Source organism: Cygnus olor, chromosome 1 (genome assembly GCF_009769625.2).
Source record: "Cygnus olor isolate bCygOlo1 chromosome 1, bCygOlo1.pri.v2, whole genome shotgun sequence".
Taxonomy (NCBI): Eukaryota; Metazoa; Chordata; class Aves; order Anseriformes; family Anatidae; genus Cygnus; species Cygnus olor.
In genome coordinates this window covers 199,998,329-200,013,681 of record NC_049169.1, presented here as the reverse complement: position 1 = coordinate 200,013,681, position 15,353 = coordinate 199,998,329, and the positions used below count along the sequence as shown (strand labels likewise).

At 38.1% G+C, this 15,353-nt stretch overlaps 1 protein-coding gene across 6 annotated transcripts in view; it reads right to left on the bottom strand.

Annotated features, from left to right (window-relative positions):
* Window positions 1–15,353, bottom strand: part of NOX4 (NADPH oxidase 4) — a 110,448-nt gene that overhangs the window by 83,774 nt on the left and 11,321 nt on the right. For 2 of the 6 annotated variants that reach the window (XM_040544285.1, XM_040544282.1), the window contains exons 3-8: window positions 11,792–11,902; window positions 10,690–10,774; window positions 9,932–10,029; window positions 7,876–7,903; window positions 4,602–4,674; window positions 52–132 (exon numbers count right to left, since the gene is read on the bottom strand). In XM_040544285.1, coding sequence (XP_040400219.1) covers window positions 52–132; window positions 4,602–4,674; window positions 7,876–7,903; window positions 9,932–10,029; window positions 10,690–10,774; window positions 11,792–11,902 — 476 coding nt within the window. The remainder of the gene's footprint in view (window positions 1–51; window positions 133–4,601; window positions 4,675–7,875; window positions 7,904–9,931; window positions 10,030–10,689; window positions 10,775–11,791; window positions 11,903–15,353) is intronic. The other 4 variants (XM_040544286.1, XM_040544287.1, XM_040544283.1 and 1 more) reach the window with 3 other exon arrangements.

Here is a 15,353-nt window from a genome sequence, read left to right as displayed (position 1 = left end):
GGTCTTTATGCTGTGCTTCAGTAAAAGGGACAGTGTTTTTCATGTACTTACCCCGAAACATGCAGCATCAGCAGCATATAGAAGACAAAGAAAAGGTTGTGTGTATACCAGAAGATGTCATAGTTTGAAACCCTGAAAAGAATAAACCATGGTTCAATGCTATTGCACTCAAGACAGAATCACTGCTAATTAAAAGCAGATCTGTGCACACAGGACATCATTATTCAGCACGGAGTCATACAGAATAGTCAAAGCCCAGTTTGTACTCCTACAGAGACACTGTATTTGCAAACAGCTAAATGTTGAGAAGAACAGGTGACTGGCACAGAAGTAAAAAGCTAAGAAAGCGCAGGACACGGAAATTCAGAACCAGCTGAAGACCTCTTCCCAAATTAGGAAACTTCCCTGCTTTCCTAGGCCCTACAAAGTCTCGACCAGATCCTTACAGCCAGAACAGTTCTTCAGCCTCTGGGCTCAGAAGTCAACCTCTTCACAGTGAGTGCCTCCTTGTGTTCTCCTTGCTCTAACACAGGGCTGCAGTGTTTAATGTGCCCCAACTGAATACTAAGAGGTAGCAGCAGAAAGGCTGGTGGGAAAGGAAACTTCTGAGGGTATGGAGTGGAAGGAGGTACAGGAGAAAAGGAAACTAGAGCAAAAAGGCAAAAAGAGGACAGGCAAAGGGATTTTGGGGGGCTGGAGGGCTGCATATGGTGAGGCTCTGGGACTGATGGCCTTGGGACGAACAAGAACATTACCACTATGAGGATCAGGACAGGTGAAGGGGAAAGAGGACTTCCCTTCATTGGTAATTTGTTAGGAAATTTAAAAAGAACCAAGACCAAAGAAAATATCCATCTGGAATTGTTCTGTGTTAAGCCTGTTCACTTTTTCTTAAGAAAAATAGTCACCAAAAAAACCCACAACCAAATGGTTAAGAAAATACTCTACTTCATAGCACACAAACATCTCTCCCACTACACAGCATGGTAGGAGTCCCTTCCAAAACAACAAAAAAAAAACCTACCCCCACTCAAGCCAAAATAACTATTTAATAAAAAGCAACCTTAACTCTGAGAATATTGTTTAAGAAGCTACTCTTCAGACATAACTTTCTTTTTTCAGATTTTTTTCCCTCCTACAGTCTTTTACATAAACAGTTAGCTACACTTGTTTTGATACATCTGAAACGTACACTTGATTTGTTTCTATCAATACAGGATTTGTGTCCTTTTTCAAGGCAGAAAAAAAACAATTTGATAATCTGTCTGAGGGAAACCAAGAAGAAAACCCAAATAAGGGCAGTTCTAAGCAACCCAGCAGCTGCAAAGTGCTTAGAAAAAAAACCTTCCTTCATCCCAACATTCTTCCGCCATTGAGCATCATACTAACTTTTTCTTCCTTGAGACTTCTCAAACTATTTCTAACTATCCGCACCCTGGTAGGCATTTCCATGTAGTTTTTCATCAGTATCTCGAAGGAGCTGTGAGAGTGAGCATCAGTAAGATGAAAGCAGGGAGAATATCCTTTATGCCCAGACCGCAAACAGGTCTTAGGGCTCTTGTTTAATTTGGCATCTTGCTACAATATCAGAAGCTACACACCAAACTCATTTTCATTGAATCTTGAGCACTGTTTTCAGAATGGACCAAGTTTTCAAAATTTCAGAGATGGACAGTTGGACAGTCTATTCCAACTTCTGACAAGTTTTCAACACTTGTCATTAACTTATTGTTATCACTGATTAAAATATACATATTCTGTCTGAATACGTCTAAATGTCAGCTTCCAGACATGGGCATTTCACCCTTTCTTCAGCTTTCTTGCAGATACCTCCATAATAACATGCTGGTTCTTTACATGTGTCAAGTTCCCCAAATGTAATCAAGTCCTCTCAGCCTCACCTCCTTAAACTAAAGGTATCAAGATCCTTGAATCTCTTACTGGGAGGCACATTTTAATCTTTATATTTTTCTTAATTGTATCCTTTTTAAAATGTGTCCTACAGATATACACAGTATTCTAACACGTTCAATAAATCTACGTTGTAAAACTATTATATTTTTGTAACTCGTCAGAACATTGATCATTTTACATACATTCTTCTTAGGGCTTAAAATAGATACTAATTAAAGAAGGGATGTTTTTCCTAGCAACCCAACTTCCTGAAAATTGGAGATCAAATTGAATATTTAATTTTAATTTTAGTTAACCTACTTTAGAATTTGGCAGGTGAAGGTCTGCAAGAGTTAACTTGAAATGTAGAAGAAGTCTGCCATGCTTTTAAAGGGATACAGTAAACCACACAGTTCTGGAAAAGTGTTTTTAATCCTGTTACATATAGTTTTGAAAAAGAAGATATATGTGGTAGTTTAGAAGATGGAACTGAATACTGGCATATTTGATTATAAAAAGAGACTGCATTGGAGCCACTTATATTTCAATGCTTCTTTAAATACATGATTTCCAAAATTACCAGCAATTATATTAAATGGAAATGCTCTTGAGCAATATTTATTTGAAAGTTACCTGAAATGTCAACATTTATGCACATGATTTATTCAATTTTCTGGTAACTTCATAACGTTTCCAACAAATACTGAAAAAAAATGGTGGTCTGATTCTCAGGTATGACATGGTAAAAACTTTGGATTTTTTTTTCAAATGACACTCGCTTTCCCCCTTTAAACCATTAGCAGCTAATTCAATCCTCCTAATATTATTCATACAGTTTACTGAACAGGTAAATACATGAAAATGGAATGAAAATCATGCACAGAAAAATTTCAGAACGTACATGTGAAGGACGAAATGATTAAGCAGTTTAGTGCGCAAGAGTGGACTAGGGCTGAAATCCAAGATAGTATAATACACTCAGAAATACTTAAAAAAAAAAGAAAAGTTTTGGATAAGCAATGAATGTTTACAGTTAATTTTCCTAAAACCATAGCATGAGTTTAGCCATTACTAGGTAACTGAGGAGACTGAGAAGAGACAGACAGATGCACATGGAAGCTTGTTTTCTTTGTAAAACAGACTACAAAGACAAGCTTGAGCCATATGCCTGAGGGAGAAGCCAGGATAAAATTTCTAAGTAAGAATTACTGCTATAGTAATAGGAGATGCAGATGATCTGTTCAGGGTTTTGATTCTGCTGGCTAGGTGGCAGAAAGACAAGAAAGCAGTTACAGTAATTGAAGAAGGAAATAACAAGCATGTAACTTGGACAGATGGAAAGCTTTTTTGCGTGAACCATAAAATTATTATTTCCAAGAATATGTTTACAACTACATATATTTTTTCCTAAGTTTCCCAATCATTAATAAATGCTGTTCTTTTTTTTTTTTTTTTTCTCTAATTTATCATGGCCTTGGAGAAAATAGGACTTTGTTCTGGCTCACTGCTGCAGTGTGAAGTAATTGTTTCATTTTTCCATCTTCCCAAAATTGGCTTTCTTTTGCAAGTAGAGGCATCTGTGTGAACTATGTGATGTGCGACCAAGCCTGACATCTTGCGTAGCAGTCTTATCCTGTATTTCTGTAGCCTCCAGTTCCTCACAGAAATCTCAGTTCTGGAAGTCCCCTTGTCTGGGAAGCTGCACAAGTATTTGCTGAACTGCTTTCTTTGACCAACACCTTATAACACCGCTTCTCAGAGAAGACAGATTAGTTCAACAAAGTTCAAATTAACACATCTAGCTCACAGCAGTGGAGCATCTTTTAAATTTTACGATACTGAATTAAAATATCATGCAGTGTTTGCTGAATTAAGATGATATATTCATACAATCAGTCTTTGAATTCACCAAAGACTGCTTCAGTGCCAGAAGCCTATAAAAGGCTACCACATTGGGCTAGATCCTGCAAGGTACTGGTCACTTAAATGTACTACAATGTATGTTCAGCAATGTTGGTGCAGAATGTGAACCCACCGGAGGACCAAGCCTCTAGAAATCCCAGCAGTTACTCTGAGCCAATAACACACTGCAGCTTCAAAAGCATCATTTACATTAAAAAGAACATATTTGATAACCAGAAGCAGAGCTTTAAAAAAGCAACATTCAAGTTAAGCAGCACAGTTCTGTTTTGGTTAGATTTGCTCGTGTTTTTTTTGTTTTGTTTTGTTTTTAATTGTTTTTACTTTTCTTTTTGTTTGGTTTTGTTGTTGCTGTTTTTTTAATTTGTTGTTACAAATAATTGGTGAAAATAATCAAGATAAAAATATCATCTTGTTTTTCTTCCAGCGGACCTAATTTATACATTGGACAGAACTTTCCATATGCTTAGTTATTGCTTCCTTGTACCAGCTAAACAAGAAAAAGGAACTATTCAAATTTTTAAAGGTCTACAGTTTTAACTCAGAATGTCCCTTAAAAAAAATGCTTTTCTCTGAAGGCAATTGAATCAGAATAATTTTGGGAATAGAAAAATCACTGTGCTAATTTACCTGCAAACTAGTTAAAAAAAAGGCAAGAAAACTTATTTTAACATTCATTTAAATACTTCTTGCCTCATATTGCACTTGCACTTCATTCCCTCTAATCAGTACGAGAATATGATTACTTAAATGACATTTTTCAGCATAATGATCAGTTTATATCTTACCTGATGGCATACGTAGAAGCTGTACACATTAGGAATAATACTAGCACCATAAAGACTCCAGTCAGACCTGGAACTAAAAAAACATGAGATAACTTACATTTGAACTGTGGGGAGGCATACTTGTCTCCCATAACCTTTTAAGAAAGTAGAAATTATCTGAAATACAAATCAAGATTCAGTCAAATTTTACGTGTACTTATTTCTTGCAGACAATTCATGTAGCAAGCTACTGTTGAGCACAGTACAAAAGAAGAGCAAAGAAGAGTTGTTGTCTTATTTTCCATCTTGCAAAGGGAAAAATGCCCTTTTCCTTGCATTTCACCACGCATCACAAATTTCCCATTAGTCTTTGCTCCTGTAATCCTTTGCTCATAATATTTGTCTCCAAGCAGGTAACTAAGTATTAATCCTGTCTCTTCATTTGTAAGACTGACTGTACAAGTTTCTATATTTCTTTTTTATTCCAAACCCTAAACTCTGTTGAACACTACAATTATAAACCTGGTCAGGGACAGAATTTCAAGCAAATCAATTTCTATGCAAGCTGTCACTGCAATTGTTTGCCAACCCATTTCATCCTGGAATGAGAAAGAGCCTGAAATTACTCTCTATGGCATTGTATCATGCTTGAAATTGTTGCCTGCAGAGCAAGGTCTGTGAGAATGATCTACAGCCAGCATTTGAGAAGGTTAAAAACATTAAGGATTGGACTCATCTGCTCAAACATGGACTGCCATATCAGAACTAGTCTCTCCCGGGCTCCTTTTTAAGTCAGAGAAGAAAAACAAGTATTTCTAGGGCATGATTCATCTCATCCTAAAGCAGAATCCTACCCCAAAAGTAGAGTAAACCATCAACCTGAAGATAGATCGGACAAATCCTGACCAGAGTTACCACTTTAATGATAAGCACCTTATCTTCAAAACTGCCATCCCAGGAAGCAAGAATCTGAATTAAAATCTAAGAACCTAAGAGCCATGAAGCATTACATCAGAACATTTTACTTCTTGAAGAATGTAAGCTCTTAAAAGTTTTTAAGCATAGCCCCTGGGTCACCCTAAAAACCATGTGTTCAGGTTTAAGCAAAGTCAACTATTCCAATCACTAAACACAAAGGTAAGTAAGTGCCATTTTAGTGTTAGAATATAAATGTCTCAACCTGCTTTCCTAGAAGGAAACAGTGAAACCACAGATTTTAAGGGTTCATTATCTTTTTCATGATCATATACCATAGATAAGAACAAGTTAATTTTCTAAAAATAATTACTTGTGATTTTAGACTTTTTAGTGATAAAGAGACATTTTTCAATCTTATCTTTTCATAACTTCTCATCACCCACTTGCTGGGAAGTTTGTTACCCAAAATCTGACGCAGCCCAAATCACTCCTCAGTTTTACAAACTGTAGGAAAAAATCCTGGTCCTACATCAGTGGAAGTTTTTTTCATGGACTACATAATTTCATCCCTTCGTGGAAAAGTTAAAATTAAAAGCAGTTGCAATTAAAAATGTGCATTATTTCTGATGCCTCCTTCATTTCTTCTGTTTTAATCTAGTTGGATGTGCAGCGTGCAATCAATCTCCCCTCTGACAAATACTTCTAATCCACTTGTAACACGGGGCTTGTTCCAGACTCCTACTTTGTCACTCAAGCCACAGAAGGTTACCTTTTACATACAGTTCTTCAGCTCTCTTCTCCATCAAACTGAACACATTAAATCACTTACAACCTTGCCCCAATTCATCAATGCATTTTTAGAGAAAGGGACAGGGAGGAGAGCAAAAAGTATTTTCCTCCACTAACTATAATCTTGAATACTTGTTCCTCCCACAGTTACCCTCACACCCTCAGGCAAGGAGGTTTCTTTCCTGGACTGATCTGAAAACCCAGCACACCGTAAATCCTCCCAACTCCTCCTTATTCCTTCTCTTCACGGTGAAAAAAAAAAAAAAAAAAAAGTCAATAAATCTAGTTCTGAATTGTTTGGGAAGTGAGATCCTATTTTTGCTTTTTGTACAACTCCCAGTGTAGCAAAATTTTGGTCCCTTTCTGGGCACTCTCACAGTACAAATAATCAATATCAATTACCAGTTGTAAGGATGGGGAGTGATCTGGTCATTTTAAATTGAAGATAACTTGGAACCACTGCTTTTTGCAACACTGTGCTCAAACTCTTGAAAATGCAGTATTTTCTTAACAGTCAGTGGATAAAGAGTTCTACCTTGCAGGTCCTCTGCTCAACTGCCTAAGTCTCAAGGTGTACCCAGAAGCTAGGACAATATTTAACGGAGCCTCTGCACTGGTTTTTCTTTCACCCTAAGTCTTTCTCCTTCATCTAAGATACTAAATATAATGCTGGCTGCTTGTTCTGATACTCCCTCTCCATCTTGTAGTCCCTCCTCCACGAGTGACCCTCTTTCAAGACACCGATTCACTAAAGACACCAAGTATTCAATCTATTTCCAGTTCGCAGTTCACTCATACACTAATTTCTAGTATTTCACTTTCTCACTTCCTCTGCTCTTAACCGTTCTAAACCTCACCTAGGGGTTTTGGAAAGCACCTTCCCAGAGATGGCTAATTCTAGTAAACTGATTTGGATTGACAGATCTACAACCCAATTCAGCAACCCAAATTCATTGCTGTTCAGACAGATTCCTTTGGGTCTTGCTCTAAATGTTACCAAGTCAGTAGTTCTGCATTTGGTCTAAATAAGAGTGAAAGAGATGACATCACGAAGGAAAGACCTTTATCTGCTTGTAAAGCACCACAGCTCAGTACAGCAACCCATCCACACCCAAACACTGCTCCCTTCTAAATTCCTGCACCAAAAATGTCTTTGCTTATTTACTCTTTATAAGCGCTTGATTCCTGGGTAACAGTTTAGATTTCTCTGAAGTCAAAACAACCCTTCAATAATCCAGCTGAAGCAAGAAGACAGCTCTTTAGTTATGTTCCTTTTTCTAGAAATTGAATCATTTAGGAATTTGCTTTTAATATTATGCAGAATCTCTGTTTGAAACTAACGATTTTCCACTGACTCATCTGTACAACAACAGCTTTGAAGATGTTGCTCATCCTACTACAGGGGCTTATGTAACTCCTCCCTCCTGACTATTGGATAAGCAAACCCAGGTTATATTAACACAAATAACACATCTCAACCTAGCTGAGATATAACAAATGGCATGCAAACAAAGGATCAAAATGTTTTGTCTGGAGAGTGATGACAAGAAGCAGCAAACTTTCTCAGTCAGTTTTGCAACAGACTTACCAGTAGCAAAAAGCAGTTTCCTTGGGTCCTGAAAAGCAATCAGAGGAAAAAGAGTCAACATAAATGATTTACATCCATATGAATAATGTAATAATAATAATAATAAGTAGCTCATAAAGCTCACACACTTGATAGCATAAGTAGTCTCTAATTCGGGATGCAGGAATGGATTTGATAGAAGTTTACACTGACCGCAATTCAACATAAACTAAACCTTTTGCCCTTGCATTCCTTCAGTGAAGACAATTCTGATCTTTTATGAAAAACTGGGATTTGGATGATTTTACAGATAATTATTTGTTGAAAGCCTAACTTTACTCAGTTACCTCATACCTTTGGGAAGACAGAGAGCAGAAGAGTGAGAGATTTGAAAGTTAAATGAAAGAGCATTTTACTGCCAATTACATCACTAAGAGATTTGCAGTGGACTCCAGTGAAGCAGGACTGAACTCAAAGAAGCTGACAATATAGGGCCAGATGTTCCTGCGTCCTTCACTGCAATTGAAAAGATGGAAGTAGAGAACATCTTTGAGGAGGGGAAGAGGAGATTTGTCGTCGTCATAGAAAAGTGCTTCACTCCAAGTCCTAAGCCTCATGAGATTTTTGTCTTCACTGTGGAGAAAAGCTTTTTTTTTAAAAACAAAAACAAAAACAAAAAACTTGCAGTAAAACCCAGGGACAGGGAGGGGAGATGAGAGATTTTCACACAGATCAGGAAAAACTAAGCGTTTTCTCCCTGACCTCTTTGCATCCAAATGTAAACACTCTTCCAGCCATGAACGGAAGATGACAGTAGCATCCAGACTGCTCACAACAGTTACCAAAACAGGTTTAAGCAGAATTCAATCTGAGAGATTAAAGAGCTATTAGAGTACCTAAAATCCAGGAGGTTTTCATCGCAGAGGTACTAAAAACTTGCTATGTCCATTTGCTGTTGAAAAATTCTTAGGTCTGCATAGTACAGGCTGCCATGCACTCCCTGGCATGTTCTTGCCTGAGGAAACCCCTGCAACCTTCCTGATGAGAATACGTCTAACTAGACCACTCCTAACACATGCAGACACTTGAGTTCAATCCAGAACTTCAGCACAATAGTTGGTGTTGGTATGTCTGTCTCCCATAGAATAGCTCTGTGATTAGGTCATTCACCAGGGAGTAGAAGACCTTGGTTGTTGGTCCTTCCAGGCCAGGGCTGACTCAAGCCCTCCTTTTCCAGGAAAGGATGCAGCTGGGATGGGATCATTCTAAATCTTTCCCAATGAAGCTGGTAGAAAAGAAATGTGGACTTGAGACTAGAATGAATATAAACAAGACAGAACCTGATCGTAGCCCAAGGAAGAAAGTTCTGGAATCTGGTCTCAATCCTGAAATCTGCAAATATCTCTCCAGTGCCAAATGCAGAAGCAAGCACCTGCAGGAAGAACTAGGGCCCTGGTATTCCTTCAAAAGTTCTGTATCACAGGCAGACAAGTCACACAAACAAAGTATTTCGTAAGTAGAAATCAGCTTGCTGCCCAGTTGATGTAGACAACTAATTCCACTCTTAGCATATATACTACAGTTCCCATTGCAGTTTAAAAGTGCAAATTAGTCTCAAGTCTCACTGTCCTCCAATTCCCAGCATATATATATATATATATATATATATATATATATATATATCACACAGCATTATATCCGCAATGCTATGCTGGAAATGCAGAATGGGTTCTCCCCAACAGCAGAAGCCTCTCAACTAGGTCCACTCAAGGAACAGAGAGAAGCAGGAGACAATGAGGAGAAAAAAGAGCAACGTGAAAGGACTTGATGGCGGTATTTTCTACCTCATAGTCAAATAGGTGTGAATCCTGCTGGTTTAGCAAGATCCTTAATACATGCTTTGTCCAAGGAGGGAATAAAATCCACAGTAATCTATATGACAGTGTATTTTCACCATAGAAAACCCACAGTGCTGTGTAGATCACAGGTTGGATCATACAGTAGAATTGGATATACAAATACTCAAATATTTAAATTCTATAATGAAAATCAGAATATAAAAGGATGGTTGGCTCACCTCACCACGATAGTGTGCTGCATTTATTGCCAGAAAGTCTTCATTGTAGTTCTCAGAGAAGTTAAGAGCATTCACCAGATGAGCAGCAACATGTAAGACTAAAAAAAAAAAAAAAAAATAGAAAAACTGAGATCCATAAAAAAGAGGCATATGTTGCCCTGAACAAAAGAAAAGTGGCTACTCAAATGCCAAGTAATAATCCCATCACCTGCATGGGATGCATCATGGCCTATGGAATATTTTTACTAAAGTAAATCAGATAATAGATATTCCTAGCAGAAAATTGCATGCATTTTACGATTTTTTTTTTTTTTTTTACACTACAAGCAATCATTTCTGTACCGTCATGCTTCAGCTGGGAGACAACATTCAAAGGTGTCCACCAAAGAACGTTTCTTCTTCATTGAACAGGGTATTTGCCTCCATTGCAATAAAATCTGTAGCACCCTGCCTCTTCACTCAAATTCCTGAGGCACAACTAGAATCACTTGGCAGATTTTGACCTGATTTCATATACCTGCCTCTTCCTTTCAGAAACTGGAATTTTAAGGAAAGCCTCAGCCCCAGAATGTAAGCTTATGTGTTTAAAGGAAAAATAAGACAAAACCCACACACAGCTGAGAAAGCATTCACAATTTGAGGCAGGGAAGCACAGAGCAAGACTACCCCCAAACGTACTGTAAAAGAAAAACCACAAAATACTGCTTTGTTTAATGTGTTTCCCAAACAAGGTGCTGCTCAGCACGATAAAATCTTACCTGAAAAGATGCATATTGTTACACCACATGTCACATGGAAAGTTTTACTTTTGTCTATCAGCCTTCTGGTTTTCCTGCTGGCAACCTAATAAGAGAAGAATTCAAGCAATCTCTCTTCTAAAACAAAGCAAAGAAAAAAAATGCTACCAGCAAATGCGGCAATTTAACAGCAAATTCAGCTTTTACTAGGTTTAATAACCTTGTAAGAACAGTACTCCAATCTAAAAAATACAGGACTATAAGCACAAGGCAATTTTGAGATCTTCATGATGAAATTGCAGTTACTACCTATTACAAAGATTTTAAGAGCCCATAAAATAATGTCTATTCTGGCCTTAAAATTCACAAATTCTTGCACTAATTGTTCTAGGAGTCACTGACTTCTTAAGTGAGCAGAACAGAGGAAAAGAGATCTATGTACACCTATGATCTATGTATAATTGCATATATATTTGCATCTACAGGCACCCAATCTTATTGTTATTGTCACACAATAAATAGAACTGGTGGGTTTGCAACCATCTAGAAAACACTTATTTCCCAAAAAGCATTACTTATATTTCTGTCAGAGTAACTGGTGAATCACAAACAAGCTCAACTACTGTTTACTGAATACGGATATAGAAAACAAGCCCTCCTGGATTTGCCTGAACTTTTATTTTTCTCCCATGATAACTTATATATCAGCTTGGGTATTTTTATTTAGAGTTTCATCATCTCCAGTGGGACACTTCAGGTCATGCAGAGGTGAAGCTCATTTCACTCTTGAATACTACAGTGAAACAGTAGAGGGGACACAGATGGCTTTAACATTAGAGTTGGGAAAGAAGGAGCAGACCTCATCTGGTCAAAGTTCTCAGTAAGCCCAGTAAGCCCCTCAAAAATGACCTCAAGAAACCTACATTAAAAGTCCAATCAAACCAGACAATGCCAGCCAAATAAATGTCTTTAAAACTGTCATGAATTTTTGTATTACCTGCACCATGACAGCATATACTGTATAATAAACAGCGATGTAACAGTTTTTGTCTATTATTATTAGATTCAACATAAACCAGGGCCTTTTTCTTCTTACCTGCTGCATTCTGAGGACAGTGCTTACCTTCTGAGACCCTCGGAGGAAGGCCAAGAGAACACGGCACATTGGTAGAAGGACCAGGCAGCAGTTGAGATTGAGGACAGATGCTGAAGCTCTGCTAACACACAATCCTAGCTGAACAAATACAGCAAGAGTTAGATAATAAGGAGAAAAAAATGCTCGTAACAGTTCAGGCATCAGTATTAAAACTGCTTTCTATTCCTGCTTAAACAGCTCCCATGTTCTCTTGAATGATCAGAATAGTGGAGTTTCGCAATGTTTTTACATATACAACTGTATGCCTGGCATGCTACCCTGTTCTCTGAGGGGAAACAGCTCCCGCCTCTGCATCAAAAAATAATAATGATAATTTTAAAAAAATAATTTTGTTTGGGGGAAAGGATTGGCCTTGAAGACCCTAAAAGAATTACTAAAACCAGACCCTAAAAGGAACAAAGAGGTGTGTGGCTATCATTTCTGGAAAGAAACGAAGGAGAAGGTTTTGTTCCCTGGTTTTCAGTGTTTGCATTTTGATGCAGTGCCATGAGTGCTCTATAGCACCTACCTACCATTCATAACACCTTTTTCTTAGCTGCATAAAAGGAGAATAAAACAGACAGAATTTCATCATTAGGTCAATTCATAAAGAACTGAAACTGATATAAAATCCAAGTTCAGTTGAACTGCACCAGCTCAGAAGTAACAGCCATAATGTCAGCAACTGACAGCTTTCTTTTGAAAGAGCTAATACCCTCATCGGTGCTCACAACCGCATGCAGCAATGATCCTTATGGGTCCCTTCCAACTCGGAACATTCTATGATTCTAGGATATCTGAGACAACAGAAATGTCCACTGAGAAATCACCCAAAAGCTTCAAAAGATATCATTAGAGTAGGAAAGAGGGATAAATACTATAAAGAACCTAGAGAGCCATACAAGAGAAGTGTAATGATTTTCCGGTTAGCAAGCCAGAAAAGCATGTAAAAAAAATATTGATTTGTTTAAACTGAAATGGTAATATTATTTCAAGGACCGTTAGGTATCATCACTGAACTCCTCATCCATTCACACTATTCAACGTGATATTTGGACCCAAAGAAAGCAGGTTCTCTAGTTAAGATTCTCACTATCTGGGAAAATTATTGAAATCTAATTTCACTAATGCTTTTACTGGTATATTTGGAACTTACATAATTAGAACAAAAACACTTGTCAAATAAATGAACAAAGCATGCATTAGTGTCATAACCCTGTATTTTTTCAGCTTATTATAGTCCCTCATTCATTTATGAATTTTAAAGAAGTTAGCAAGATGCCATTGTTCTCCCAGCTATTAGGCTGAATTACCACTTTATTAGCTTTTATAAAAGATGCTTTTAGAATGTCAACAGATTTCTAGAATGGTATGTCTTACGATGTTCTCTAAAACACAACTTTTTCAATTCCTGAAGAAATTAATAAGAAAACAGCATAATTCCGTAAGATAACTCAAATCCTGAAAAGGTGTTTTGAACATATACACATCATATAATCAATAGTTATTAAAGATTTATCAATTTTCTATTATGGAACTTCATGTCAAAAAGAGGGCACCTATTATTTCTCAGTAAAAAAAAATAATCAGATTGCATTTGCATCTTATCAAGAAGAAAAAAATCAGAGAAACAATTTTTAAAAATTTACTTGGAAATATAATTTTTTACAAAATTATTAGAAAAGCCTTTTTATTTGAAAATTCCTAGTGCTTATTACATGCTTTTTTTACAGACTTATCTATGTGTTACAGAAATGGATAAAACACAAACTAGTAAAACAAAGAAAAGTAACAGGCATTCAACATGTCTAGCAAGATCACAAGCACAAGGGCATGACAGGAGCTTCTCAGTATAATAAAATATAAAAAAACACCACACCGTGAAGGACTATGTTGTATATAAATTGTTGGTTATTCCATAGGAAGGGAAAGCAGCTTTGTGCCTGCTCTCACAATTAGTAACCCCTGTACCCTCTCTTCTTTGTAGTATCTTCTACAGTGTAGTATCTTCTGTAGTGTCTTCTTTGTAGGGCACAAGATCACTAGGTAAACAGAAGGTAAAAGATGTTCAACCTAACTGAAGAATCAAGCTCTCCACCTAAATCCCTTTCCTCTTCTGGCTGCTTTATGTTATTTAATTGAAACTGAGTGCTAGGGACTGTCTCACCAGACATTACCAGCTTCCACAAAACAAAGTAGTCATAAGGGCACTCCTCTTAAAGCTGGTCGTGAGGAATAGAAGCAGTTACCCTAGAAAACGTGTTCTACCTTGCCGTCTGCCACATAGAGCGTGATCTCTGGCAAATACCCAGTGAGTAAATCCTACAGAAATTACACTGAGACGTTTATAACATAGGCATCTCCAACCTGCTGAGTTAAAGAAAATAAGACTAGAATGGACCATGTCATCTAGTCCATTCCTACACTCTACCCCTCCTCTACTATTTCTTCCAATAAATTGTTAGTCCTTTTTTTTTTTCCTTTGCATAAAACCTCCCTTGCTTCTATTTCATCTGTAACTTCACTCCGTTTCTATGATAAAAGTCTGTGTTCTACCCTCCAGCAGCAACTCTTCAAATATCTGAGGGCTTCTAATCGACTCTTCGGTTTTCCCTCCTAGAATCACAGAATGGTTTGGGTGGAAGGGACCTTAAAGCCCACCCAGCTCCAACCCCCTGCCATGAGCAGGGACACCTCCCACCACACCAGGTTGCTCAAAGCCCTGTCCAGCCTGGCCTTGAACACCTCCACGGATGGGGCATCCACAGCTTCTCTGGGCAGCCTGTTGCAGTGCTTCACCACCCTCTGAGTGAAGAATTTCCTCCTAATCTCTAATCTAAATCTCCCCTCTTTTAGTTTAAAACCCTCTTGTCCTGACAATATCTGATTGAGCAAAGAGTCGCTCTCCAAAATTCCCCTTTAAGTACTGAAAGGCCACAATGAGGTTCCCCCAGAGCTTTTTCTTCTCCGGGCTGAACATCCCCAGCTCTGTCATCCTGTCTTCCTAGGAGAGGTGCTCCAGCCATCTGATCATCTTCGTGGCCCTCCTCTGGACCCTCTGCAACAGCACCAGATCCTTCTTGTGCTGAGGGCCCCAGACCTGGACGCAGTACTCCAAGTGGGGCCTCACAAGGGCAGAGCTGAGGGGGACAATCACCTCCCTTGACCTGCTGGCCACTTCTCATTTGAGGCAGCCTGCCTTCTGGGCTGCAAATGCGCGCTGCTACAGGCTAAACAATCTTCTTCCCAGTTATTCTTCCCCCATACACCATGTTCTTTAGACTTCAGGTCATCCTCTCTTTCCTCCTCTGGACTCCCCAGGCTGGTCCAGAGCCCAAGTGACTAGAACTGAGCACCAGCTACAATGACTACAACCTCAGCAACTGAGGTTTTACTCAATGCTGAATCTCACTTTCCACTTCAAAGTATGATTTTAAAAAAATGGTACGAACAACCACAATAAATATTCCTCTATCTTTGCATACATTAGCTTAAAGTGACTTTAGAACACCAATAAATATTTTTGGACTATTAGAGAAAATTGCAGTAC